This window comes from Cavia porcellus, unplaced genomic scaffold (assembly GCF_034190915.1).
Source record: "Cavia porcellus strain 051 isolate PalLab524CR breed Dunkin Hartley unplaced genomic scaffold, mCavPor4.1 scaffold_34, whole genome shotgun sequence".
NCBI lineage: Eukaryota > Metazoa > Chordata > Mammalia > Rodentia > Caviidae > Cavia > Cavia porcellus.
In genome coordinates this window covers 10,158,617-10,185,845 of record NW_026947517.1, presented here as the reverse complement: position 1 = coordinate 10,185,845, position 27,229 = coordinate 10,158,617, and the positions used below count along the sequence as shown (strand labels likewise).

At 37.1% G+C, this 27,229-nt stretch overlaps 1 protein-coding gene across 9 annotated transcripts in view; it reads right to left on the bottom strand.

Moving 5' to 3' along the window:
* LOC134474672 (zinc finger protein 345-like) overlaps positions 1–27,229 on the bottom strand; it is a 52,884-nt gene that overhangs the window by 4,332 nt on the left and 21,323 nt on the right. For 7 of the 9 annotated variants that reach the window (XM_063243169.1, XM_063243174.1, XM_063243173.1 and 4 more), the window contains 3 exons: positions 24,810–24,936; positions 24,550–24,610; positions 12,931–23,085 (listed from right to left, as the gene is read on the bottom strand). In XM_063243169.1, the coding sequence (XP_063099239.1) occupies positions 21,342–23,085; positions 24,550–24,610; positions 24,810–24,843 (1,839 nt within the window). In that variant the 5' untranslated portion in view covers positions 24,844–24,936 and the 3' untranslated portion in view covers positions 12,931–21,341. Of the gene's footprint in view, positions 1–1,912; positions 5,325–12,930; positions 23,086–24,549; positions 24,611–24,809; positions 24,937–27,229 lie in introns of those variants that run through there. The other 2 variants (XM_063243176.1, XM_063243178.1) reach the window with 2 other exon arrangements.

Sequence of the window (27,229 nt, the reverse complement as noted above, 5' to 3'; positions counted from 1 at the left end):
TTTCTTTTTCTTTTTTTTTTTTAATTTTTATTTTGAAAGTATACAACAGAACAAGTCAGAATAAAGCCAACTAAGATTGTACAGTGAAATTGGTACAGAACTTCCCAGCAGGTTACAGGGACAACAGTAATATGTATCACAGTATATTTTGTTATCTTTATAGTAGTTGTTCTTTCAATCCTGTATTTAAAAATGAGATGAAATATAGAACACTATAGAACTTATCAAAACAGAATATTGAATAGAGCAGTACCATTAATCAGAAAAGAGCAAAACAGTAATAAAACTATTTGCCTTCAAAGAAATGGTAGAAGGAAGTCCCCCTTATTTGCTATGGTCAACCTCCCATGAGATGCTCAGATTCTGGGTTCCCACTTGCTAATGTGTGGGGAGGAGGAGGGGAAGGAGGATAGCGGAAGTGGGATATTTGACTCTAGGCCATGTAGCAGTAGGTTCACTATTGCTAAGCAGGGAGGCAGAATGGTCATTTGTTCTCACAGCGTCCTCAGTTCCAGCATGGCATGGATTTCAGGAGACACTGCTAGTTCTCCCCCTGGAAGGGCTGCAGTGGGCCACACTACGGCCGCTTACCAGGGAGTACCCTGGGTCTTTCACATCAGTGCATCAGATTCTGCTTGGCCAAACATTCCTGGAGGAGACTGGCTGCTACTGCTCTTTGAAAAAAGAGAAAATCCTAGAGAAAAAAGTCTACAGGGAAAAATGCAGAGACCATTGTGTATGTACTCATCTTTTTCATTTCTGAAAATGTTTTCCATGATTTCAGTGATACAAAGGGAGCAACAAAGGGCTGATTCACTTCATTAGAAAAACAACAATAACGCAAAAACCAAAACAGGAAACCTTTCTTTATCACCAATAGTCAGATAGATGGTTTTTCTTACAAGTGTGAAAGAGGTTTCATGAGTCCATTTTGTGAGGAAAATGGCAAATTCTTCTAACTCAAAGGGAATCACCAGACATGGCCAACAAGCCCAGAAAACACTGAGCCTCCTAAACTGGTTTCATGCAGGCACACATCCCTGAAATGTGTTGTTCCCCCATCCACTGACACATTTTAAGGCAGGTGCTGAAGAATAATGGGAAGGGCAGAGCACAGCCATATCTCACAGCCCCAATCAGAGCTGTAAACAGCCTTCCCCAGAACTCCTAGGACTAAGAATAGAGTTTTCTCCCACACAGAATGCTGCACAAATTTTCAAGAGTTTGATTCACAATACACTTTGAAGCAGGAATGAGCTGGGACCCTTGCTAGCCTCCACATAGAGTACGCACAAGGAGAGCTGTCTGGACGATGCTGTTCACTGCAGCTGGGGGGAACCTTGCCCTGGCCCCAGGGCCACAGAGGTCCAGGGATAAGGACGACAAACTCATGGCATGACAAGGTTTCCCCAGGGCCAGCCAGTACACTGGGCATCTCCACTGCAATCCAGCACCTCCCAAAGCCAGAGACAACACTGGGCAAGGGTGGCCAGTTAGGTGATGGAGAGCCCTGCCTGACACAGCTGTGCAAAGTGTGTCCCTCTGGGGCTAAACCTGCAGCAGATCCCACTCATTGCTTTCCTCATGTCTGGCAGCGAGGACATCACACAGAAGCACAGCAACATACTTGAAGTTTACTCAAACTAAATCATTTAGCTTCCATTCAAGAATGACTGATGACTTCCCTTCAAGAAATTCCCTTCAAGAAATGACTTCCCCTCAAGAAATGCACCAGTCTGGAAAATCAAGGTTGAGAACATCACTCTGCATTTTGTATAAATAAACTGACCCTTTACAAGATATGGTGGTAATGCACGTGGGTGGGTCTGCTATGGCAGAGATGTGGATTTTCATGCATACAAGTTTTGTAACTGCAATAGAAATTTTGAAATAATCGATGCATGTTCATGACTTCCTGTTTTTTTTTTTTTAAATTTTATTTAAGAGGAAAAAGAGAAAAACACAAAACAAAACAAAGCGGTGTAAGGGTACACGTAATACAGAACTACAAAAAAAAAACATAACAGTAAGAAATCACCTGTTAATAGATTACATATTATCATCTTGAAAATAGTTGCTCAAATCACAGTATCAAAGAATACAAAGTGGACATTCAAACAGGGAGACTGCAAACATCTGTGTTCAATGATCCAAAAACATTAATATGGTCAGCTATTTAACACCCCTAAACACACTTGCTGTTATATCCGTTAGAGCTCTTTTTTTCCCCTCTCTCTTTTTTACAACAAAATTTACACATTTTGGATTTTATTACTCCTTAGTTCTTATTACTTTTTTGGGGGGCAGAGAATACAATCAAATATGGCAAAACAAAGCTATGGCTTCCTGTTTGTATTGCACTGCAGGAAGAGGGATCCAGGCAGCAACCTAGATTTACTGAGCTACCTCAGAAAACCTAGTGCAAACCCACCACACAATTCCATCACCCAACAGTGAAAGCTCAGCAACGTGGTTCCTTCTTGTTGCGGCTGGTAGTTGACAATTTTGAGGTGTTTCTATCCGTGTCAGCCATCTGTGACTCTCTTAGCTTCTGTCGGCCAGGGTGTGGATCAGACTATATGTTTACAAGAAAGTTCTGTCATGATTTCAGGACCAGTGGCAGCCTTTCATGTACTGGAAATAATTTTTCGAGTTTGGCCATAAGAAACCTATACCATGTGCTTCACAAGTTGAGGGGAAATGAGATTGTTTGAAATACATACAGGAAACTCATTTTGTCTGTGGCAGACTCACTTGCTGCTGAAGTTCATATTTTTGAGGTAAAAAGCCATGAGTCAGTGGTTGTTGTACGATATGCTAAAATGCACAAAAACTTCCCCAAGTTCAGTTTCTGCTTTACTTCCCTCATTCTACCAAGCCGCAGAATGGATTCTGAGTATTGAAACACATAGGGTTAGAATTGCAGTAGAGATCTGTAAAAACTTCAGTTAACTGGAAAGTGAAAAGACAAAGAAAGGTTTTTGGCAAAATGCACCTCTAAATATATGCTTAAAGCAACAAAGAAACCAAGAAGAAGACAAAGAAGTCAAAGACAAAGAAGTCCAAGACAAGGACAAAGACAAAGATGAAGAGATGAAGAAGAAGAAGAAGAAGAAGAAGAAGAAGAAGAAGAAGAAGAAGAAGAAGAAGAAGAAGAAGAAGAAGAAGAAGAAGAAGAAGAAGAAGAAGAAGAAGAAGAAGAAGAAGAAGAAGAAGAAGAAGAAGAAGAAGAAGAAGAAGAAGAGAAGAGGAAGAGGAAGAGGAAGAAGAGGAAGAGGAAGAGGAAGAAGGGGAAAGAAAGAAAAACAAAAAGTAATGCCAATGTGTGGGGTTTTGTCTCCAATGCCTCAGCCTCATTTACAAAGGAAAGGATCAAAATTTGCAGAATGGAAGGGTCACTGTGGAAAATGGACTTAGCCCCAAGACACTGATGGTGTGTCTGGCCCACTATGTAAGTCCAACCCAGGGCAGAGCCTGGAGCCTGGTGGAGGCTGAGACCAGGACCCAGGAGTTGAGGCCCCTGGGGCTGAGGTGGCAGAGTCTTTGCTGCACCCTCGTGGCTCTGCCTTATTGGGCCTGCAGGGCTGCAGCATGGATGCAGTGGTGGAAATAGGTGTAAGGCAGGAGGTGCTGGCTCCTCTGCATGCTGCACACTCCCTGCTTCGCCTGAGCACAGGAAGATTCAAGTCCTCCTTGCTGGAAAAAGAGACTCTGCAGAAGATTCTGGGTGTCCTCTACCAGACACAGATGGGCACAGTGACTTCTCAGGTAGGGAGGGCAGGACACACACCACAGCGGGATCCGCATGGCTTTATGTGTTGGGGATGTAAAAGTTAGTCATGAATGATGTGTTGCATTTCTGAATAAAAAGACTCATTTTATATATCTATAAAGAAATGCTTGTTCTTCTATATGCTTATCCTAGATTACAGATAAAAGAAAATTAAGTCATCCATTTCCACTCACCTATTCAAGAAAATACCAACTATTTATTCTTAAGTGAATTGAATAGGAGAGAAGTAATATTGAGTGGAGCACTATAAATAATGCAATGGAAAATCCCCAAAGGCATCCCTCCCAGGATGAGAGGTCTGCCATTGACCAGCTCCTCTCTCCTGTCCTCACCTGTTGTGCAGGCCTGCATCTCTTCACTTCTGGGTGGAGAGAGAGCCAGGACACAAGCTCTCTTCCATCTCAGGAAAGATCAGGGAAATGGCCTAGGACATGCCCTTCTTTCAGCATTTTCAGTGCCTGTTATTTATAATTAACTCAGCAGCTGTGTTGTGGAACATTCATGGTTTCTAACTGTCCACACCTTAACTGATTAAGAAGAGAATAGGGTGTCTATCAATCTCATTTTTATAATGACACGTAGAAGAGGAATTTCCAGGTTAAATGTATGTAAGATGAATTTGAGGGTCGAAGATATTATAGCTGAATCCTCAGCATAGAGTTAGAGCCTGGTAGAGGAAGACTGAGTCTGCTCAGATCTCTGTGGAGATCTGAAATCAGAGAGATGGTCCAGGTGGAGGAGCAGGACACCATGGCACCTAGCAGGAACCATGGCTAAAAAAGGCCCAGTCTAGGCTGCCTCATCCATCGGTGAGTTCTAAGGAAAGCGTCATACACTTCACACTGGACAGGAGAGAGCTGAAATGGTTCCAGAGCTCCTCCCTACATGCCTGAGGCCCCCTGTCTCACTCAGGGGAGCTCTGTATGAGAAGGTCAGTCTGTTACAGAGCTCAAATTGACTGAATGTTTTCCACCCAGCTGCAGATCTGAACTGCCACATGTGGACTCACCATAGCTATGGAACAGGACAAGTGTTTACAGGGTGCAGGCCATCAGATGGAGGCACTGCAGGCAGGTCAGGGTACAAGGCCTTAAATAAGAGACCAGGCCCTCACCAGCCCCATTTTCCTCTATCAGTAACCAAACTCTGCAAGAGTGTGCATTAAAAACTGAGTAACTGAAAGGAGTTACTCACAAAATTATATATTATGGAGATAGATTGAAGATACAAAAGTAAATGGTAACATCCATAAATAAAATGAAACGTGACCCTTAAAGAATATGTGGTGTCCATTGATGTCCCCAAACCACACGCTTCAGAAGGAAACAGTCTGATGAACAGAGCAATAAGGAGCACAGGCAATGGGTAAACTTTACAGCTGCTTAATAACAACAACAAAGCTAGGATACAATACGCGCACTGGTGGATTTTATCCAGTATGTGATAAAGAATGAATACTGATTGTTTTTCAATTCTTCCATCAAGTTGGAGAAAAAAACCACCACCAACTTCTTTTAAGTGACAAGTCATCCTGAGAAAGAAGCCAGATAATAATGTGTTAAAAATAAAATAAATTAAAACACTCTGTTGGCAAATATTCCTAACAAACATACACAAAAGTATTCAGCTAAATGTTTGCCACATTAACTCACCAGCATGTTCAAAATTAACCAACATGATCAACACTGGGCTCAGTCTCAGTGGTGAAAGAATGTTTCCTCTCACACAAACTATTGTGTGTGTCACTTACCACATTCACAGCATAAGGCACAGCTAACCCCTGAAGAGATTTGGAAAAACAGCTTTGAGAACCTCAAAAGGTCACCATTTTTTCATGATAAAAATCATTCATAGACTATAAGTAGGAGGAATGGACCTCAGCACAGCATGGCAAGCTCCATCCTTGACATGGTACTCAGAGGCTGACAAGCTGCAAGCTTTGCTTCTAGGGTCAGGAAGAAGACAAGGCTTGCAACTCTTTTCAACATACAGTACTCGAAGTCCTGGCCATAGAAGTTAATCCAGAAAGAGAAAGCAAAGCCTTCCAAATCAGAAAGGAAGAATTAAGTGTTGTCTCAGTTTTCCTGAGGGTGCAGCATTCTATATAAGAAATTTAAACTCCATTGACAACCTTATAGAACACATTCACAAATCACTTAAATTGCAGGATACATGAGTAACATGCCCTAATCAGTTCATTACTAGTACTACAAACAAATTGTAGCCTCAAATACAAAGAACACAATTCATTTCATAAATAATCAAAAATAACTATTGATTAGAGAAATTGAAGCAAACTCACATCTTCTTGGAATGCAATAAGTAGAAGAGCACTAACAGAAGAAAAGCCATACTGTGATGAGGGATGGGAAGAATTCATGTTATAATGTACATGCTACCCAGAACAACCAGGTGTTTCAGTGCCATTCCTGTCAAAGTATCCATGCCATTTTCTTAGAAACATTAAAAAAACATGACAATTCACAAGGAATTAAGAGAGTCATCCTATAGCCACAGGAAGAACATTAAAAGTAGAGGCATAAAAGTACTAGTTTGCAGGTATTATAAAGTAACAGTAGTCAAAAGGGTTTTACACTGGAAGAAAAGGACACAGACTAAAACAGCTTGCCCAGATGCACCAAGTGACAAAATCAATAGGAATTTTATTTTATTTCTTCTTTCCTTTCTTTTCCTTTCCTTTCCTTTCCTTTCCTTTCCTTTCCTTTCCTTTCCTTCCCTATTTTTTCATTTTCTTTTCATAGGCAGGGTCTCCCTGTGTCATTGTAGCCTGAGATGAACTCAGAATATGTTGCAGGCTTGTCTGGAACTCCCAGGAACCCTGCTGCCTCAGTCACTTGAGTTCAGGCATTACAGGCATTTTCGCCATTCCTTGCTCAGCCAATAAGTTTTTAACAACACTATGATGAGACCGGGTCTAGTGGTGTGGCTTGTAATCCTAGCAGTCTGGAAGGCAGAGTAAGGAGCATCACAAATTCAAGGTGAGCCTCAGCAATTTAGCCATTTATTAAGGACATGGCTCAAAACAAGAAAAGTGTTAAAAGGTGAAGACAAAGAAGCCAATGCAAAACTCTGTATTCAAATCCTAGAAATTGAACAACAACAAAAACCAAAAACAAAAACAAAAACAAAAAAACCTTGCAACTGACACCAGGAGGGTAACTAAATTTTTACACTGGCCTGGCCTTCTGGAGGGGAGTGTGCCCCAAGTAGCTTTAACCTTCCCACCTTTCTTGCGATTTGACTTCAAACAATCATCAAATTCCATGAGGGATCAAAGAAAAAGAGAATGTGCTTCAAAGACACCAAGCCTCAATCCTAGTGTCGAAGGCATTTGGAGTGATCTTCTGAAGTGCCTGCTGACCACAGTTAGAAAAGCAGAGAATCTACTAACAGTGTTAAAGGGATTTTCAGTCCTACCCACTGTGAAAGAAGCTGCAGGCTAGGAAGGTGGCAGACAGCTTAACTAGAGTGACTCCATCTACAAAGTGTCTGAAGACCAAAGCCAAACATTTTATTGCATTAATACACAACATTGCTGCCAATTGCCAACTCAGGATAATATACACCTGTAATCCCAGCACTCTGGGAGGGGGAGGAATGATGAGGAAAGTTTTAAGCCTAGCCTAGGACATTTAGAAAATTAGTGAGACCATGTCTTAAAATTTGTACCAAACCAAAGCTTTTACAAATGTATGAAAATATTGATCTTTAAGAAATCTCAGAAGTCACTGAACAAGGTACATTAATCACTATTAGTCTATACTTATTTTATCTCTTTATAGACTTAAAAAGTGTATCTTTATATGATTCTTATTATTATTTCAAAATAAAATAGTAATCCTTTGCTCAAATTCTGGTACTAAATATAAATTTAGGACAGAAAAAAAAACAGAATGATCAAAATCTCTTCATACTGAACTACCCAAATAATAAAAGGATATAGTTAGCAGCATATCTGCAGTCATCTAAGTAAAAAGCATTTAAAAATTGAAAGAGTACAAACACCAGGAAGCACATCAATGTCTCCATGATGGTAAACCTTGTGCTAGGTGTGCTGACTGAAGTACACATGCAAGAGAACCTCACAAAGATTTCTCACTAGAAAGTCTATTTTTGACTTTTCATTTTTATCATTTTTTTGGTCTCATTCTTCTGTCCTTTTTCTTCAGACAGGGTTTTTCTATGCAGTTCAGTCTGCCCTTGATCTTCCCTTGTAGCCCAGGATGACCTAAAACTCACTACAAACTTTCTCCCTCAGCCTTCGGAGGCCTGGAATGACAGGTGTGCAACAACATCCCTGATTGTGTTTTCCTCTTTAAATTTTCTCCAAAACAAAACTCCTCAAAGTTTTTGATATTCTCAAAGTTCATCAGGTTGGTTATAAAAAACCAAATCAGAAAGTACTGAAAACACCCTGAAGGACTTTCAAAATCCTCACCAACAAATAACATAATATAACATAACAGAGTATAATATAGTATAGCAAAATAACACAAAACAAAATAAAAAAGAAACCACATAACTCTGCTTTAAACATCTGCTTCCAAAGATACAGCAAGAAGTTCTAAGTTATCCATACACCAGCAATATGATCCATTTTCTTTGAAATAAATGTCGGTATCCACTCAAATGCTTGTGTAAGAATGAGTGTGGCAGCTTCCTTTTGAAGTCCCACCCAAAAACATAAAAAATGGCCATCACAAGATGGGTGACAGGTGCATGTGCTTGGTTCAGCCACATAATAGTGGGTGGTTGCAGCACAGAGAGAGACCGGCATGGAAACACTGCTTCAAGGAGACCAACCAAAGAGTATTACAACTGAAAAGGCTCAGCACCATCACCTCTAGGAAAGGGAAACTACCCATCAGGGACACAAAGCCCATGGTCTGATTGGGATGGGAGGAAAGGAAGTGACAGCAGCAGCTAGGAGACAATTTCTCCAGGAGTGATGCACATGTGTCCTTCAGCAGTATGGGGTGATGATGTCACCTCCCCTTGTACTCACCACCTGCTGTCCCCCCTCCCTGGAGGTCAGAGTTTGGAGAACTACAGTATATAGCTGAGTTGAACATCTAAGGATGAATAAATAATCATTCCTAAGCAAGTGAGAGTAAAACTGGCTATGAATCCTCCTCCCCTGGATATATGGGGTTTATAACATGTTTATAACATGAGACCTTTACATTGTTTGGTAAAATTATTATGGGTATTCTGCTTCCTAATGGAACTGAAATGAAACTAACATAAGCCCAAGACAGGAAGTCATCCTAACATTTGACAAATCTTTAACAGAAGACAATGTGTCTTTCATCCTCCGAGACAATGGATCCTTTGGATGGGCATTTGTGTTTGGCAACTAGCCTGACACATCTGAAGCATTTACATGTTTGCTGCATTAAAATTTTCAAAGTGCAGCAAAGTCTAAATGGATACACTGTTTTCTAGCATTTTAACTTGTTGTTTTTAAGGAGGACATAGATTTGTTTCACAACAAAAAGAAAGGTGATATCACAGAGGAAGGCCAAACTGTGGATGCCAGTGCATGACCTCACTTCCTTGGCGATAGGTCCAAACAGAACTCTGAAGGCTCAGGTCACCAGGCACCTCGGTCTGGTGACAGTTGGTCTTTACAGACAGTTGGCTCAAGACAGTGAACATGGAACAGGTTATGGTGCTTTCCCAGGACACGAGACCCCAGCCTCAGGATCCCGCATAGGTAGACAATGTGGAAATGGCTGAAAAAATGGTTCACTCATCCCAGAGCCTTCAGGATGATTGTGGGCAAATGCCAAATGACAAGGGCATTAAAGGACAGGGCTCACTGTCCCCAGCCTTCTGGCACCCAGAGGCAGGAGAGAGACGAGGACAAGTGTCACTAGACTCAGCCACAAGCCACTCAGACTGACTGAGTCCAGCAGAGTAACATTAAGGCCTGACCACCACTGTGAATCCCCCTACACAATTCCTGCACTAAGTCAAGTGTGACTGGGTCTGACATGCCCTGAGGGTAGATCCTCTTGGGCAGGTGCAGGTGCTAGGAGGATGCAAGCCTGGGCCACTGTCAGGTTCCCACCCAAGACCGGGCTGGCGGAGCAGAAGGACAGCACCCCTGTTTAATCCACAGTCTCCAGATTCCTCTTCTGTCTTCCTGGGTCAAAATATGGGACAGAGCTGTCTGTCTTACAGAAATATAATATTATCTGTGTTCACAAAGAAAAACCAGTGTTGTCTCAGAGCCTCAGAGCCTCTGGCTTCCTGCCAGAAGCTGTGCTCTGCCTCAGCAGAGTGGCATATAGGACACCAGTCTAGAGGCGGTCACAAACCTATATGTTCCATGGCCTTGCAGCAGACTCTGGGACCCACAACAGGTGATGGCTCAGGCACAAAGTGTGTGTACAGACAGGAATATAGAGACTCTCAGATGACAGAGAGCATCTTTGGGTCAGTGCTACACTGTACTTAACTGTCAGCATTTGCATGAAACTCTAGCCAGGGTTACTGACCCTGTGATGATCCATGGAAATTTTAAAAATGTTTTCTAAGGAAAGTAGAAAAAGAAACAGTTATGTACAGCTATGTTTCACTGCAGTACACTGACAGCTCTGAACCCAGCAGACAATGTCATGAGGCTGGTGATATGCATATCACCACCTCAATAAGGCCAAAGTTTCTACAAATGCTGGAGGTAAAATATGGAAATACTTTAACAACAAAAACAGTTGAAATAAAATATCCTGAATATGCACTTAATATACCAAATATAAACTAGGCCTGATGGCTCTTGTGTGGAGCCCAGCACTTGAGACACTAAGGAAGGAGAATTGTTTGAGACCACTCTGGGTAATAATGTGACCTCAAAGCCATCCTGAGCTTCATAGCAACATGCTTCCTCAAAAAGATAAATATATCAAATCTAATGAATGTAATAGTGTACTAGTGATGGCCTTGTGATGTTAGTATAACTATCATGTTTATACTGACCTATAGTCTACTAGGAAAACCTAAGATACAGCCCACTTCACAATAAAATATCACACTGTTTATCAAATGGAGTACACTAGTGAGTATTTGTTGTTCATCATTGGTATTTGGTGGTGATGGAGCAGTGCTTGCTGCTGCTCTCCACAGAAAAATCACTATTGCTGCAGTAACAGGAATCTGCATGCATCACTGCAATATGTCCTTAACTCTTTGGGGAAGAGACCCACTAAAGGAAGCACTGCACTAATGAGAATTACTAATTTTAGTCTTTTGAATACTTTAAAAATTGAATTTAGTAGTAGTTGAACTACTTAGCTACAAGAAGATTAAATAATTCCTTTTCTCCTGTAGTCTCCTGAATGTTCTTTAGATCTTATGGTGATTTGTTTTCTCTGCAATGAAATGATGTCCCTATTTGCATTTCTCTATTGTGCAAAAATGCTCAATAGTTCTTCAAGTATTTCTTGGCAATTTGTACATATTCTGAAAAATGTGTGTTCCTTTCACATTCCTATTGGTTTTACATGTTAGCTGTTAGGGAGTAATAGGCAAAATTTCTCTCATTCTGTAGTTTATTCTTTTGGTTTGACTTTTTTGTGGCTTCTATGTTTATGCAGGAGGATTAAAGTCTTACAAAGACCTTTTTGCTTGTTTTGTCACCCTATCTTATTTTCTACACAAAACAGCAGCAATAGCATTAAAAAATGTTTTTAATACCTCTACATTCAGAACACGTAATGTCTGGCTCTTTCATGTTTCACTATGTTTTACTCCAATAGAGGCATATTTGAGACTGCTGCACAATTACCAAAAAAAGTACACTTCCTGAGTAAAGAAAAATCACAATTTGCAGTAGTGATTCTTTTACCCTATCATACATTTTTATTCTTGACCTCAATGTACTTGTTTCCTTAAACTTCAAATGCAGGCATAAAAACAACTGTTTTATACTCTGCTAAACCATCTAGCAATTGCCTCCCAAAGTCAGCTTTAAAGCCATTATCATCCCATCTCATTCTCTCCTGATGCTTGAACTAAAGAAATCATCTTTAGCCTAATCTTTATAGGTAACTCCTTACCAATGCAATTATTTAAATACAAAATGATCAAAAATTGCATAGTTTTTGTTAGTTTTTATAAAATAACAAGGAATATAAAAGTGACAATTCTACTGTATTCAATACAAGAATGAATGGGTTAAATTGACAACTGCCCAAATGATGCTCTTGATGGTCACTGCAAAAACAAGTGTGTTTCCCAAGTGATTCTTGGGGATAACTGCTACATGGCCAACCGATAAAAGGACAACTACTGATGTGCAATTGTGAGTATTAAAAAATGTTGATGCTGGGGAAGAAAAGGAGGAGATCTAAAGCATTAAGCAACATCTGCAGAACTTGAAGATATATTTTGAGACAAGCCACTCTAATTGTGTAGGTCAGACTCAAATTCCTCTTCCACTAATTTAAGCCCACTGAGGTGCTAGGATTACAAGCATGCATCAACAGGACCAGCAAGATTTACTTTCATGGTAAAATGAGAAAGTGCATGTACTCAGGATATATGTCTTATAGATTCAGTATTCTATTATTAGCTGTAATACAAACTCCAAATATTCCCATTAATGCTCAGCAGAAATATGCTGCAGGGAAACTGGCCACATGCTGTAGTGCATAGAGGCTGACAATGTACTTCACAGTGTCTTTTACTTTGTGAAGTATATCAGGTTCTTCAAGTACAAAATAGATACAGTTTTAGTGGTGGTTACATAAGAGGTGAGTAATTTATTTTCCCAAAGATAATTGAGACTTGGGCAAGCTATCTTCACTGGGTTAGAGGTATTTAATGCAATGTTCACTTGTGTCTTCATGACACCACTGTTTTTAACAACATAATTCCTATGCAGATTTTGTATTCAACAACACTGCATTAAACATGTTACAAATTACATGAATGTTAAAATGGAAGTGAAAACCACAGGCCACAGGAAACCAACTGGGACTCGTGGCCCACTGTATGTGTTTAAAGATAATCAGTATACACCACAAACATCATGCACTGGTACTTATAAATAAAGTGATATGCCATTGTATAAATTCACAATTCAGTAAAACAGAACACAATCTGAATCTTAATTTAGCAAATTTACTTTTTACTGTGTTGACAGCTCAAAATTTAGGTTTCCCTTCATGCCATTACTTCAGTATTTTAGGAAAAAACAGTAATAATTACAAAATATATAATGCATTCACAGCATCAAGTAATAAAATAAAGGCATTTGCATGATACATCCAATAACAACATTTTCCCCCAAAACAACTCCATATTTAAGAAAAATTGATTTCAAAGTATGGTTACTCATAAATCATGCCAAATTTTATAATTTCTGGAGATATTGATATATATATTGTGATGTGCTATTGGAGACAAGTTATGATTCTGTCAGTATGGCACAATCAGAAATTCACAGAAGTATGGTTTACATATGGTACATGTGGGGAAACTTTACTAGCAAATAAAGATGTAATATAAACATAACAAGTAAAATTCTGATGGTTAGAAAAACAAAGGTTTACTTAAATGACAAATATTGGCTCCAGTGAGAAACAAAATCAGGCAACATAATTTACATGCTATAATATCCAGTGATGTTAGGAAATCAACAGATGTCTTGTCACAACTTGGAAAACATAACATTCATTAATGTACAAGTTATGTGAAAAGAACACAACTTTGTCAAAAACACATACTCCAAGCCTCTACAAATGTAAACCTTAATGCCAAATGTTGCCTCAACTTCAGAAACATCATTTATGAAAGAGAAAATGAAGCATGTGAATCAAAAGATTAAAACAATGCCATGTTAAAATTACAATTCCCAAAAAAATTAGAGACTAGACTAATATCACTCTGAACAATGAATAATAGTATTGCTCAATTTTATATCATAATGCTACAGAATTAGCATTGGGTTTCTTAGTGTCACTTCTTCAGAGTATCTGTTCATTACATTATGCATTATATTATTTGTTTAAATAAATAGGTTAGAAATTCTTCCAATGTGTGAATCTCTATGCGTATATCTATCCTTTCTGTGTTATGGGGGAAAACGGATCAAAATAAGACAACAAAACAAATTCCTAGAAAATCATGATATGAAAGAGACATATAAGACCACAATATTAGGTGATAAACACTACTTGCTATGCTTTCTCTTGTTATTTTCAATAGAATTGTCTACATCATCAGGGAATATACAAGTAAGCATAACATTATGTAGCTATTTTTATAAAAACGCAACTTTGAAGATGTTGTAGGATGTGAAAGCAGTTAATAATCAAACCTGATGTAGAACCCGTGGTTTCCTGCCAAGACCAGCAAGTCAAGCCAATAATGATCAGAAGGGATGAAGAAGGTCACTACATAGTGCTTACGGGAAAACTCCAAGAGGAAGAGAAAACTATCTTAAATTTACATGCACCAAACTCCAGAGCACACAATTATATAAAACAAGTACTAACAAAAATGAAAAAATCAAATTAGTAGTAACACAATTCTAACAGGAAATCTTAACACACCACTGACACCAATGGACAGATCAACCAGACAGAAAATGAGCAAAGAAATAAAAGAACTGAATCGCACCTGTGAATAAATGGACTTAATAGACATATACAGAGTATTCTACCCAACAACAACAGAATACACATTCTTCTCAGTATTACATGGGTCATTCTCTAAAACAGACCATATGTTAATTAACAGAGCATATTTAAATAAATGCTAAAGGGTTGAAAGTATCCCTTGCATGCTACCAGACCATACCACTATGAAATTAGAAATTAATGATAAAAGATACTGCAAAAATCCCACAAACACATGGAAACAGAATAATACTCTTGAGTAATCAGTGAGTCACAGGGGAAATTAAAGAATAAATTAAACAATACCTACAAACAAATGGAAACACAAATACAATGTACCACAATCTGTGTGATGCAATGAAAGCTGTCCTCTGAGGAAAATTTATTGCATGAGTTCCCACATTAGGAAAACAGAATGAATACAAATAAATAACCTGATGTTATACCTCAAACATCTAGAAAAAGAAGAGCAAGTCAAGCCCAAAGCCAAAAGAAAAGAAGAAATTATAAAAATCAGAGCAGAAATCAATGCAATAGAGACTAAAAAAACAATCCAAAAAATCAATGAATCATAGACCTGGTTCTTTGAAAGAATAAATAAAATTGAAAAGTCCCTAGCCAACCTTATTTAAAAAATGGAAGAAAAAGTTCAAATGCAAGCAATAAGGAATAAAAGAGGTGAAATTACTACAGACCCTATTGAAATACAGAAGATCATCAACAGCTATTTCAAAAACTTCTACTCTCAAAGTTTTATAACACAGAGGAAATAGACAGATTCCTAAAGCATATGAAGTACCACAGCTAGGTCATGAAGATGTAAAATTACTGAATAACCCAAATTCTATTAATGAAACTGAAAACATAATAAAATCATTACCTACAAAGAAGAGCCCAGGCCCAGACGGATTCACTGAAGAATTCTACAAGAAATATAAAGAAGATCTAATGCCAACACTCCACAAACTCTTCAATGAAATGGAAAGGGAAGCAATCCTTCATAAATTGTTCCTAGAAGCAAATATTACTCTAGTATCAAAACCAGAGGAGGACCCAACTGAAAAAGAGAACTAAAGACCAGCCTCCCTAATGAAGAAGGATGCAAAAATCCTCAATAAAATTTTGGCAAATAGGATGCAGCAAATCAACAAGATCATATATCATGATGAAGGAGGATTCATCCCAGGCATGCAGAGATTGTTTAATATATGTAAATCAATAAATGTAATACACCATATCAATAGAGCCAAAAGTTATAATCACATGATCATTACTATAGATGCAGAAAAGGCTTTTGATAGGATCCAACATTCATTTATGATAAGAGCCTTGCAGAAAATTGGAATAGATGGTCCTTACCTCAATATAATTAAGGCTGGCAATGACAAAACAACACCCAGTACCATACTAAAGATCAAAAATTGAAGGCCTTTACTTTAAAATCAGGCACAAGACAAGGATGTCCCTTATCATAGCTCCTATTTAATACACTACTGGAAATACTGGGCAGAGCAATTAGACAAGAGAGAGATAAAAGGCTTAAATATAGGAAAAGAAGAAGTTAAATTATCATTATTTGCAGATAACATGATTCTTTATATAGAAGATCCCCGAAGCTCTATTGAAAGACTCCTAGATATAATAAATTCAGTAATGTAGCTGGATAGAATCAGTACTCAAAAATCAATAGCATTCCTATACACTAACAACAACGTCACAGAGACAGAAATAAGAGAGGCCACACCCTTCACACTAGCAACCAAAAAAATGAAATATTTAGGAATTACTCTCACGAAAGAAGTGAAAGACCTATACAGGGAAAATTATAACACACTGAAAAATGAAATTGAAGATGATCTCAGAAAATGGAAAGATATCCCTTCTCATGGATAGGAAGAATAAATATTGTGAAAATGGCCATTCTCCCAAAACTTTTATATAGATGCAATGCAATCCCAATAAAAATACCATCAACATACCTCATAGAACTTGAGAAATCATCCCTAAAATTCATCTGGGATGAAAAGGATCCTAGAATAGCAAGGACAGTTAGAAGCAGCAAAAGCAATGCAGGAGGTACCACAATCCCTGACTTGAAGTTATACTACAAAGCAACTGTAGTACAATCAACATGGTACTGGAATTGAAACAGAGCCGAAGATCAGTGGAATCGATGAGAAGATACAACCACCACTACAAACACACTCAACTACCTTATCTTTGATAAATGGGCCAAACACGTTCACTGGAAGAATGACATTCTGTTTAATAAATGGTGGTGAAAAACTGGCTCTCCATATGCCTAGAACTAAAATTAGACCCATGCCTATCACCATGTACTAAAATAAAATCTAAATGGATCAAAGATCTAAATATTAAAACAGAAACACTAAATCTATGGGAAGACAAATTGCGTAAAAACCTTGAATACATAGGAGTAGGTAGAGAATTGATGAACAGGACTCAAACCGCATGGGAAATGCTTCCCAGAATCAATAACTGGGATAACCTCTTATAAAAAAGTTTCTGCACATCAAAAGAAATCTCCAGTATAGTGAAAAGAAAACCCACAAACTAGGAAAAAGTCTTAGTGAACTGCCCCTCAGACAGAGGACTTCTGTCTATAACATATAAAGTATTTTAAAAAATGAGACCACCAAAATTCAAAGAACCAATTCAAAAATGAGCATCTGAGATGAATAAACAATTTTGAGATGAAGAAATACAAATGACAAATAAATACATGAAAAATGGTCACCATCAATGGTCATTAGAGAAATGCAAATTAGAACCACACTGAGATTTTATCTCACTCCTGAAAGAATGGCCAAGATCAAGAAAACTACCAACAACACATATTAGAGATGCTGTTGGGAAAAAGGAACTCTTCTGCACTGTTTGTGGGAGTGTAGACTGGTGCAACCATTGTGGAGATCAGTGTGGAGATTTCTCAGAAAGCTGGGACTGGAAGCACCTTTTGACCCAGCTATTCTACTTCTAGGCATATTCACAGAAGAACTGAAAGCATCATTCCACAGTGATATATGTGCACCCATTTTTATAGCAGCACAGTTTGTAATAGGCAGATCTTGGAAACAACCTAAGTGTCCATCAACTGAGTAATGGATAAAAAAGTTATGGTGATTTTATACAATGGAGTACTACTCAGCTATAAAGAATGATCACATTGACATATAAATAAATAGATGCAGATTGAGACCATACTCATAAGTGAAATAAATCAAACTCACATGTATAAATACTGAATATATTCCCTAGTATAACAAATGATAATACATAGAAGAATGTGGTAATCATGATACCCAATCATATTGGTTTGAATCCATATAATGTTTTCACTCATTATTAAGTGCAATGCAATCCTGATAAAAATACCATCAACATAACTCATAGAACTTGAGAAATCATCCCTAAAATTAATCTGGGATGAGAAGAAACCTAGAATAGCAAGGACAGTTAGAAGCAGCAAAAGCAAGGCAGGAGGTACCACAATCCCTGACTTGAAGTTATACTACAAAGCAACTGTAGTACAATCAACATGGTATTAAGTGCAGTGGTTTTACCCTGAGTTTTTCGATTTTAGTATTGGTGATAGTACAAATAGCTATTCTGAAGAAAATAACACATCATAAAAGCTAGTGCTGAATTAATATCATCTTCTTTGGAACTCCCATCAAGCTGTTGTACATGTTAACACTGGTTTTAACATGTTGTAACTTAATATATTTTACTGTATGTGATAGTATAAATAAAAATTTTCACAGACAAAGAGATAATATAGAAATCATTGTCCATTTTCTGTTAACTGGCTCTAAATACTCTGTAATTCTTTCATTCTCTTGAATGGCTTCACAGTGTCTTGATATGATTGATTCTATAGTATACGACATTATACTCAAACAATTCAAGGAAAGAGGCACTATGGTGACTAATATTATGTTAGATTATCTGGTGGTGAAACAAAATGCTTTAATTGTGCAGTTCTGACCTGTGTTGTTCTATGACAATGTCTCTTTTATCTCGATCTCCACCCTTTTAAAAAAAATTATTCTATGTTTTCTTATTTTTTTCAATTAAAATAAAACTAAATTAAAAATAGTGGGATATATTATAGTAACTTTTTGTTTTCCTATTAGCCTGATTTTAATCCCAGTATTGCTCTCCCCATCTTGTTCTGCCTGATTTTACTATATTCTATTTTGTTTGATAGTATCAAGTTTGAGGGTATAGGCAACCACTTTGTAGGCAATAAGATTTACTATGATGCCCATTATGGTTTGACTATTATCTTCTTTTGAAATCCTGTAAGGTCTCCAGTGTAGATTTTATTGGTCTTGTTCTGTACAGTTTTGATCAATTCTATTATACCTGATGATATAGCAACTTTTTTAAAAAAATAGCAAGAGGCACAATGGTAACCATTTTTGATCACCTGATATTCTATTTTTGCATCAAGTACTATGCCCATCCTTATGTTCTAACCAACTCTGTTTTTTTTAACTCACTTGAGGTTTTATTCTCTTCAAAAAAAGTAATAAGAACTATGGGAGTAAAAAAACCCCAAAAGTGTAAATGTAATTGTGAAGAAGAGAGGAAAGGAAGGTAGTCTAAGAGATATAATTGCCTGTTTGAGTGTGTAGGAAGGAAAACCATATTACTGACCTTTGTTGGTTCATTGAATGCAACTGTCTAGAATCTCACTGTAGGAATGTTCACTTTATATGCTTTAATTTTATAATTTGGAAAACTGTTTCTAAGAAGACAATATGTAATCTATTAACTAGTGATTTCTTACTGTATTTTTTTCTTGAAATTCTGTATGATTTGTACCCTTTTGCTGGTTTGTTTTTTATGTTTTTTTTTTCTCTTTAAATAAAAAAAATTAAACCTGGAATTTATATCTTTTATTTTTTTTTTGATACTGGGGATCAAACTGATTACCTAACCCTTGCCAGGCAGGGGCTTAAGCCACTGAGCTAAATCCCCAGCCCCCCAATATATATCTTTCACATCTTATCATCTTCAGAGTAGTTGCCTCTACTCTTGGACTTGATACCAGCAAGCATACCAAATGTGAATAAAATCAGTCAAGGCCAAATAACATTCAAACAAACCTGCTTCCAATCAGATCAGTCATAGTAAGACAATGTAAGTAATAGGGATTCAGTTTTAGTTAATAGGAAATTAAGGACAGTTACCACCATGGTATAACCTGCTATTTTTGGGTTACCTCTCTGTGCCCTCAAATCTAATATGAGTAGACAGACCAGAACAAAATATAATCAAACTAAAAAGAGCAACAGAACTACTGTAGCTTTTAAATCCTGATACACTTTTAACAATGTCCTCTGCCTTCTTTTTTTAGGCAATTCCTCACCTTTCTCCTTCTCAGGATACTATTATTCACTGTTCAGAGTGATATTAGTTTAGTCTCTTATGTTCAGTTTCAGCATACATAAAAATAAAGAGGTCTACTATGAAGAGAATGAGATACATTATGGTAATCATTATCAACTTCCCCAACATCAGTCTTGAAGATCAAAAAAGCCTGCATCATCCTGTAATTATTTGATTAGTTCTATAATGTTCAGTATATATTCAATGCATGTGAAGATGGGAACAACTATTTGGAAGAGAACTAGAGACATTAAGATAGAAAATGAACATCTCAGTGGACTTGCTTTGAAACCTGTTTCCTTAACTTGTTTCCTTATGAACTGTTCTGTTTTGTCAAGTTTAACTTTACCATCTTTAAGATAAAAAACAAGTTTGTAGAACAGATAAGCATATTAATAAGTTTTTTTTTGGATCACTGAGGTAAATTGTTCGCAGTGTCATTATTTGAATATCACTTTGTATGCTTTAATTTTGTAACTTGAACAATTACCTCTAAGATGACAATATGTAATTAATCAACTAGTGATTTCTTATTGTTTATTTTTCAGAAATTCTGTATTATTTCTACACTTTTTGGTTTTTTTCTTTAAATAAAAATTCACCAAAAATATGAGAATTAAGTTTTAAAAACAAATATTAAGTACATAGACACTATCCATACTTGAAAGTGAAAAGCCCATTTCAGTTTAACATGTTTAATTACAAGATGCCATGTTGAAGCACAAAGACACATTAAAAAATCTAAAGAGGTATAAGTGATTAACTGAAACCCATACAAAATGTGTACTTGAGTAGAGCTCCACTTCAGATTTGTCATTTCTGGAAAATTCGTGAAGAAATATTGACATTAAACTTCTGTATTCATTATTTCTTCAGGTCTACTTGGAATTTTTAAAATAAACTTAGATCTAAACTATCTGAAGTGTGGTGCTTTTTCTATGTATTTAACAACAAACATGGATTGCCATATGTTCCACACTGTTAATACATATAGGATCCAGTGAGCTCTTTCAGGTATGTAACAATGATCATGTGTGCTGAGAGAATTCCCATAACACATAGGATTTATCTCTTGTGTGAGTTTCTTCATGTATTTCACTTACAATTTGGATGCTGAAAGTGTCTCCACTTGCTTACATAGCCAGTGATTAATCCCAGTGTGAATTGTTTCATCTGTTTTGCAATGACTGTATGTGGTAAAAGCTTTGCCACATTGTTATATGCATAGGGTTTCTCGACCAGTGTGGAGTCATTGATGTATTTTACAAAATCCATGTGTTGTGAAAGCTTTCCCACATTCTTCACATAAACAGAGTTTCTCAACAGTGTAAATTTTTTCATGTATTGGCCAATGAGCATTTCTGCTGAAACCTTTCCCACATTCCTTACATATATAAGTTTTCTGCACAGTGTGAAGTTTTTCATACATTATGCAATATGTAATTGTGGTCAAAAAATTCTCATGATGCTTATATACACTGGTTTTATCTTGAATATGAACTTTCATGTTGCTTACAATGTCCATGTTGGGTAAAAGCTTTCCCACATTGCTTACATATATAGGGTTTCTCTCCAGTGTGAATTCTTTCATGTTTCTTACAACGTCCAGGTCTGTTAAAAGCTTTCCCACATTGTTTACATATATATGGTTTCTCGCCAGTGTGAATTCTTTCATGTTCCTTACAACGTCCAGGTCTGATAAAAGCTTTCCCACATTGCTTACATATATATGGTTTCTCATCAGTGTGAATTCTTTCATGTTTCTTACAATCTCCCCGTGTGTTAAAAGCTTTCCCACATTCCTTACATACATAGGGTTTCTCTCCAGTGTGAATTCTTTCATGTTTCTTACAATCTCCCCGTGTGTTAAAAGCTTTCCCACATTCCTTACATACATAGGGTTTCTCTCCAGTGTGAATTCTTTCATGGTTCTTACAATTTCCCCGTGTGTTAAAGGCTTTCCCACATTGCTTACATATATATGGTTTCACTCCAGTGTGAATTATTTCATGTGCCTTACAATATCCATGTGTGATAAAAGCTTTCCCACATTGCTTACATACATAGGGTTTCACTCCAGTGTGAATTCTTTCATGTATTTTACAACTTGACTGTGTGGTAAAAGCTTTGCCACACTGCTTACATACATAGGGTTTCTCTCCAGTGTGAATTCTTTCATGTTTCTTACAATGTCCATGTGTGATAAAAGCTTTCCCACATTGCTTACATACATAGGGTTTCTCTCCAGTGTGAATTCTTTCATGTTTCTTACAATCTCCCCGTGTGTTAAAAGCTTTGCCACATTGCTTACATACATAGGGTTTCACTCCAGTGTGAATTCTTTCATGTTGCTTATAATAGTTATGTCGGGTAAAAGCTTTCCCACATTGCTTACATACATATGGTTTCACTCCAGTGTGAATTATTTCATGTGCCTTACACTGTCCATGTGTGATAAAAGCTTTGCCACATTGCTTACATACATAGGGTTTCTCTCCAGTGTGAATTCTTTCATGTTTCTTAAAATATCCCCTTGTGTTAAAAGCTTTCCCACATTCCTTACATACATAGGGTTTCTCTCCAGTGTGAATTCTTTCGTGTTTCTTACAATCTCCCCATGTGTTAAAAGCTTTCCCACATTGCTTACATATATATGGTTTCTCCCCAGTGTGAATTCTTTCATGTTGCTTACAATTTTGATGTCGGGTAAAACCTTTCCCACATTCCTTACATACATAGGGTTTCTCTCCTGTGTGAATTCTTTCATGTTTCTTACAATCTCCCCATGTGTTAAAAGCTTTCCCACATTGCTTACATATATATGGTTTCACTCCAGTGTGAATTCTTTCATGTTGCTTACAATGGTCATGTCGGGTAAAAGCTTTCCCACATTGCTTACATATATATGGTTTCTCACCAGTGTGAATTCTTTCATGTTTCTTAAGATATCCCCATGTGTTAAAAGCCTTCCCACATTTCTTACATACATAAGGTTTCTCTCCAGTGTGAATTCTTTCATGTTGCTTATAATGTCCAGATGTGGTGAACCCTTTCCCACATTGCTGACATACATAGGGTTTCTCTCCACTGCAATATTTTTCATGGATCTGAACATGGTGGTGTGTTTCTGCTTCTTTCACATTCACATTACCTTCTGCAGTACAAGGGAATACTTCGTTACACTGATTCCAAGATGTATGTCCATAGGATTTCCCTAGCTTGTCATTTCTGTAAAAAAAAAAAAAAAATCACATATTGGATTGATAACCATATTACTAAGTTTTTATTGGAGATTTGAACAAAACTGTTTGCAGTCTCGCTGTTTGAATCCCCACTTCATATGTTTCACTTTTGTATTTCATTAACTATTTCTATGAGCAGCATATGTAATCACTGTCTTTAGATTTCTTACTGTTTATTTTCACTTTGAAAGTGGTATCATTTCTACTTATTTTGGTTTTTTTTAGTCTTTTCTTACATTAAATAAAAAAGAAACACTCACAGTGAAATGGGTCTCCGTTTTATGACTGCATTAATGTCAAGTTCTGTTTTTAATGCCTGCTAAGAAATTCTGACCATGAAGTAACAGAATGGCCTTATAAGACATGTTGAAAACAACCATTCCCAAAAGACTGGTACACATTTGGAAATCTTAAAATTTGGTACCTTTTGAAATGCAGAATCTTTATCTTCACTTTGGGCATGGGTACATATGTGTATCACATACAGATCATTCTGATATGTTTCCCCATCACAATCTCCCTTCTGTCCTTAACCTGCAGTTCGCTTTTCCATATGGTCACTCTTACTTTTCTCTATTAACTCTTTCATTTCATTCCACAATTTATATTTTGGTTTCTCATCTAAAAGGTACCCTGTGAACTTTTAGGTTTTATAGCTGAGCTATTTCACCGAATTGATGGGAGAAAGAACCACCTATTTCTTATGGCAAATGACATTATATTATTTATTTTTTGACATTATATAAGACATTTTTTTCTTTTCCATGCTGGGAATGAACAACAGCTATTAGCATAAAATCTATAGCTTTTTAAATGTGTTTAAGAGATTTTCACTGATCATTAAGCCGTGAAGTTTGAACTTGAATTTGCCATTCTGCAAAATCTGATTCTTAGTGTGCTGGATTTACAAGAATGCACAATCACAGAGAGTCCATTAACATTTTCCTTCTCCACAAATCCAGTGATAGATAGCTAAGCTTCTTCAAGGTCTGATCTATGATAACTTGATCTGCTTTGTAAATGAGTAAGCATGTACCAGTATTTTATGTGCATCTTGAATTTTTAAAAATATATCCAGGACAAGTATGAGGGGATCAATTTCTAGAGACAACTGCACACTGATATTCAGAATGAGTGCACTTAACATTCCACCAGCCTTCTAAGAATTTTAGTCAGAATGGCTGATTCTTTAGAGAATGGCTTAGAAACACAAGAACTCCATTTTATTTCAAATTCTATTGCAATCTTAGGAATGTTTAGATGATGAATGTGTTGTATTCACATGTATATATGGGTAGAAAAACTGAAGGGAGAATGTTATAACTCCTTATACATCTTCGGAGAATATTACTGACAATAAATTGAATGGTGCCTCATTTCTTTGGTGGTATTTTTCTGCTGACTCACTAATTACTCAGGAACATTCCTTCTCATTATGAGTGTGAATTACCTTAAGTATCTCCAGTAAATTTTGCATTCTTTTTCAGGTTCCTGGATATTCCCAAGTCCTCCTGAATTGTAGATATAGAAATACCAGCGCTCATTAGAATAATACATACAAATTAATAGATTTTGTTTAGAGTTATGATATAATGTGTCCAGGTCTGAGTTATTTTTAAAAATATATTCACATTGTGTTTAATGAAACAGCACTGATGTGTGACATACAACATTCTGACAGCATGAGTGACAAAAGTGTTTTTTCCTTACCTATTGCAGTCATGTTCCTAAAGGTTTCGCCCATCACATCTCTGTAGAGGTTCTTTTGGGATGGACTCAGCAAAGTCCACTCCTCATGGCTGAAGTTCACAACCACATCCTCAAAGGTCACCACCTCCTAAAGGACGACACATATATTTCTCACACGAAGATTGAGACACCAGGTTTGGGATATCTTAAATTCTCTCCTACAAATCTGAATCAAAAGCAAAGTGTGGTGGTATATATCTATAATGCCAGCACTCAAAAGGCTGAGGCAGGATGGTTTCAGTGAGTTCAGGGCAATTCTAGGCTCCATAGGGTATTCAAATCCAGCTGATATACATATAGAAAGCTTCTCTCAATAAAACAAAACAAAACTAAACAAATACAACCAAACAAAACTGCTGAATGAAGACTGCTGTCTTCAAATTTAAATCCATGTCTTGGTTATTAATTTTGTATATATACACATTTTTGAAGACAGCAAATTTGATGATAGATTGCAACTCACTGCTATTGTAAGAGTGAAATTGGAGCACTGATTCTTGTGCTGAGTCACTGCAATATTCCCTGTGTACTGTCTCTAATGCAGAGCTCACAGTGAGAAGCCTGCAGGACCAGCATCCACAAAGCACAGAGACAGATAAATATCCCATCAATCAACTGGGAAGCCAAGCAAGCACCTCCCTTCCCTGGTAAGTGGTGGCAATGTGGCAGAATGTGGCCCTTCCAGGGGAGAACCAGCAGCAGCTCCTGAGATCCATGCAATGTGGGAACTTAGGAAGCTGTGAAACCAAACAACCGGCCTGTCTTCCTACTAAGCAATAGTGAACCTACTGACGCACGGCCTAGAATCAAACATCCCACTTCCCTACCCCTCTTCTCCTGTCACCCCCCATTAGCAAATGGGGAACAGAAATCTGAGTGTCTCCTGGGAAGCAGACCATAACAAATAATGGGAAATTCCTTCTACTATCTCTTTGAAGTCAAATATTTTTATTACTGTTTTACTCTATTCTGATTAATGGTATTGCTCTATTCAAAATTGTTTTGATAAGTACTATAATGTTCTGTATTTTATCTCATTTTGATATATGTGTTTGAAAGAACAACTATTATAAAGATAATAAAATATACTGTGATACCTATTATTGTTATCGCAGTAACCTGTTGTGAAGTTGTGTACCAATTTCACTGTATGATCTTAGTTGGCCTTATTCTGCATTTTTCTGTTTTCTTTTACCACTTTCAAAATTTGAAAAAAGGAAAAAAAATCTCATCAATCACGTTGATAGGCTGCAGATAATGTCTCTTCAAATCTCATTTAGGCCAGTGAGTACTTTGTTCTTAATATACTTCAGCAGCATTTTGAAACATGAATTTGGTTTCATAGAACAAAACATAAATAATCTCCAATATGGTACACAAATAATAACTCAAATGTTAGTGGAAAATGCTGTTTTTAAAAAATAAGTATATAAAATGGAACCAGGCCCAAGCTGTAATATATAGCTCACTGTCACCAAGCGATCACTTTCAATTCAGATATAAGGAATATATCTTGAGAGGCTGATGAAGGACTTCTTCCTTGAATTTGGGACTATCCTAAGTTACAGAGCTGTCTAAAGTAGAGAAACCCCACAGACAAAGACTGAGACACCCCACAGACAAAGTGAAACTTGAAAAGAGACTGCATAAGACACCTTTAGTTTGTTTTTAAAAATTATAGCCATACAATATGGAAAAATTCCAACAATATTCAACACTTTATGAGAAACAATATGGATATCTTCCATACAACAAAGAGAAAGTTGGGTATTTAGCTCAGTGGCATGAACACCTGCCTGGAAAGCATAGGTCATGAGTTTGATCCTTGGTACAAAAAAAAATGCACATTTTACCTTCATGACACTGGGGGCATAATTAGAGATAATCCAAATTAGATCTCAAGTATGGAACACAAAATTCATGGGTTGACAAGGATGTGAAATACTGATTGTTGCCAGAGCTGGTGTTGATCACCTCCAGGAAGCAATCAGAACCCAACTTTAACTTTACACTTACTCTAAGAACTACCTGAATTTCAGTGAAGACCCTCTCTGTTGTATGTCCTGCTATTGGATTCCTGAATTCTGTCAGTCACTTGCACATCCTTTCCACACTCCTCTGATCCATCCTCAGCAGGAAACCTGTCATGCCTAACTATTGATATCACTGCAAAATTTCTGTTTAGAGCTTCTTCTTTACACCATTTCATAAATTCCATTGCAGAGCATTTCCATATTTAAACTGTCTATGAACAACCAAGACACTAAATCAGCTCTTAATTCAGAGATGACACACCTATTCCTTTCCATTCAGAAGGATATCACGTGTATATGTGCATGCAAATGCCTGAATTTCAGTATTTTTTGAAGAGAATTTAACAG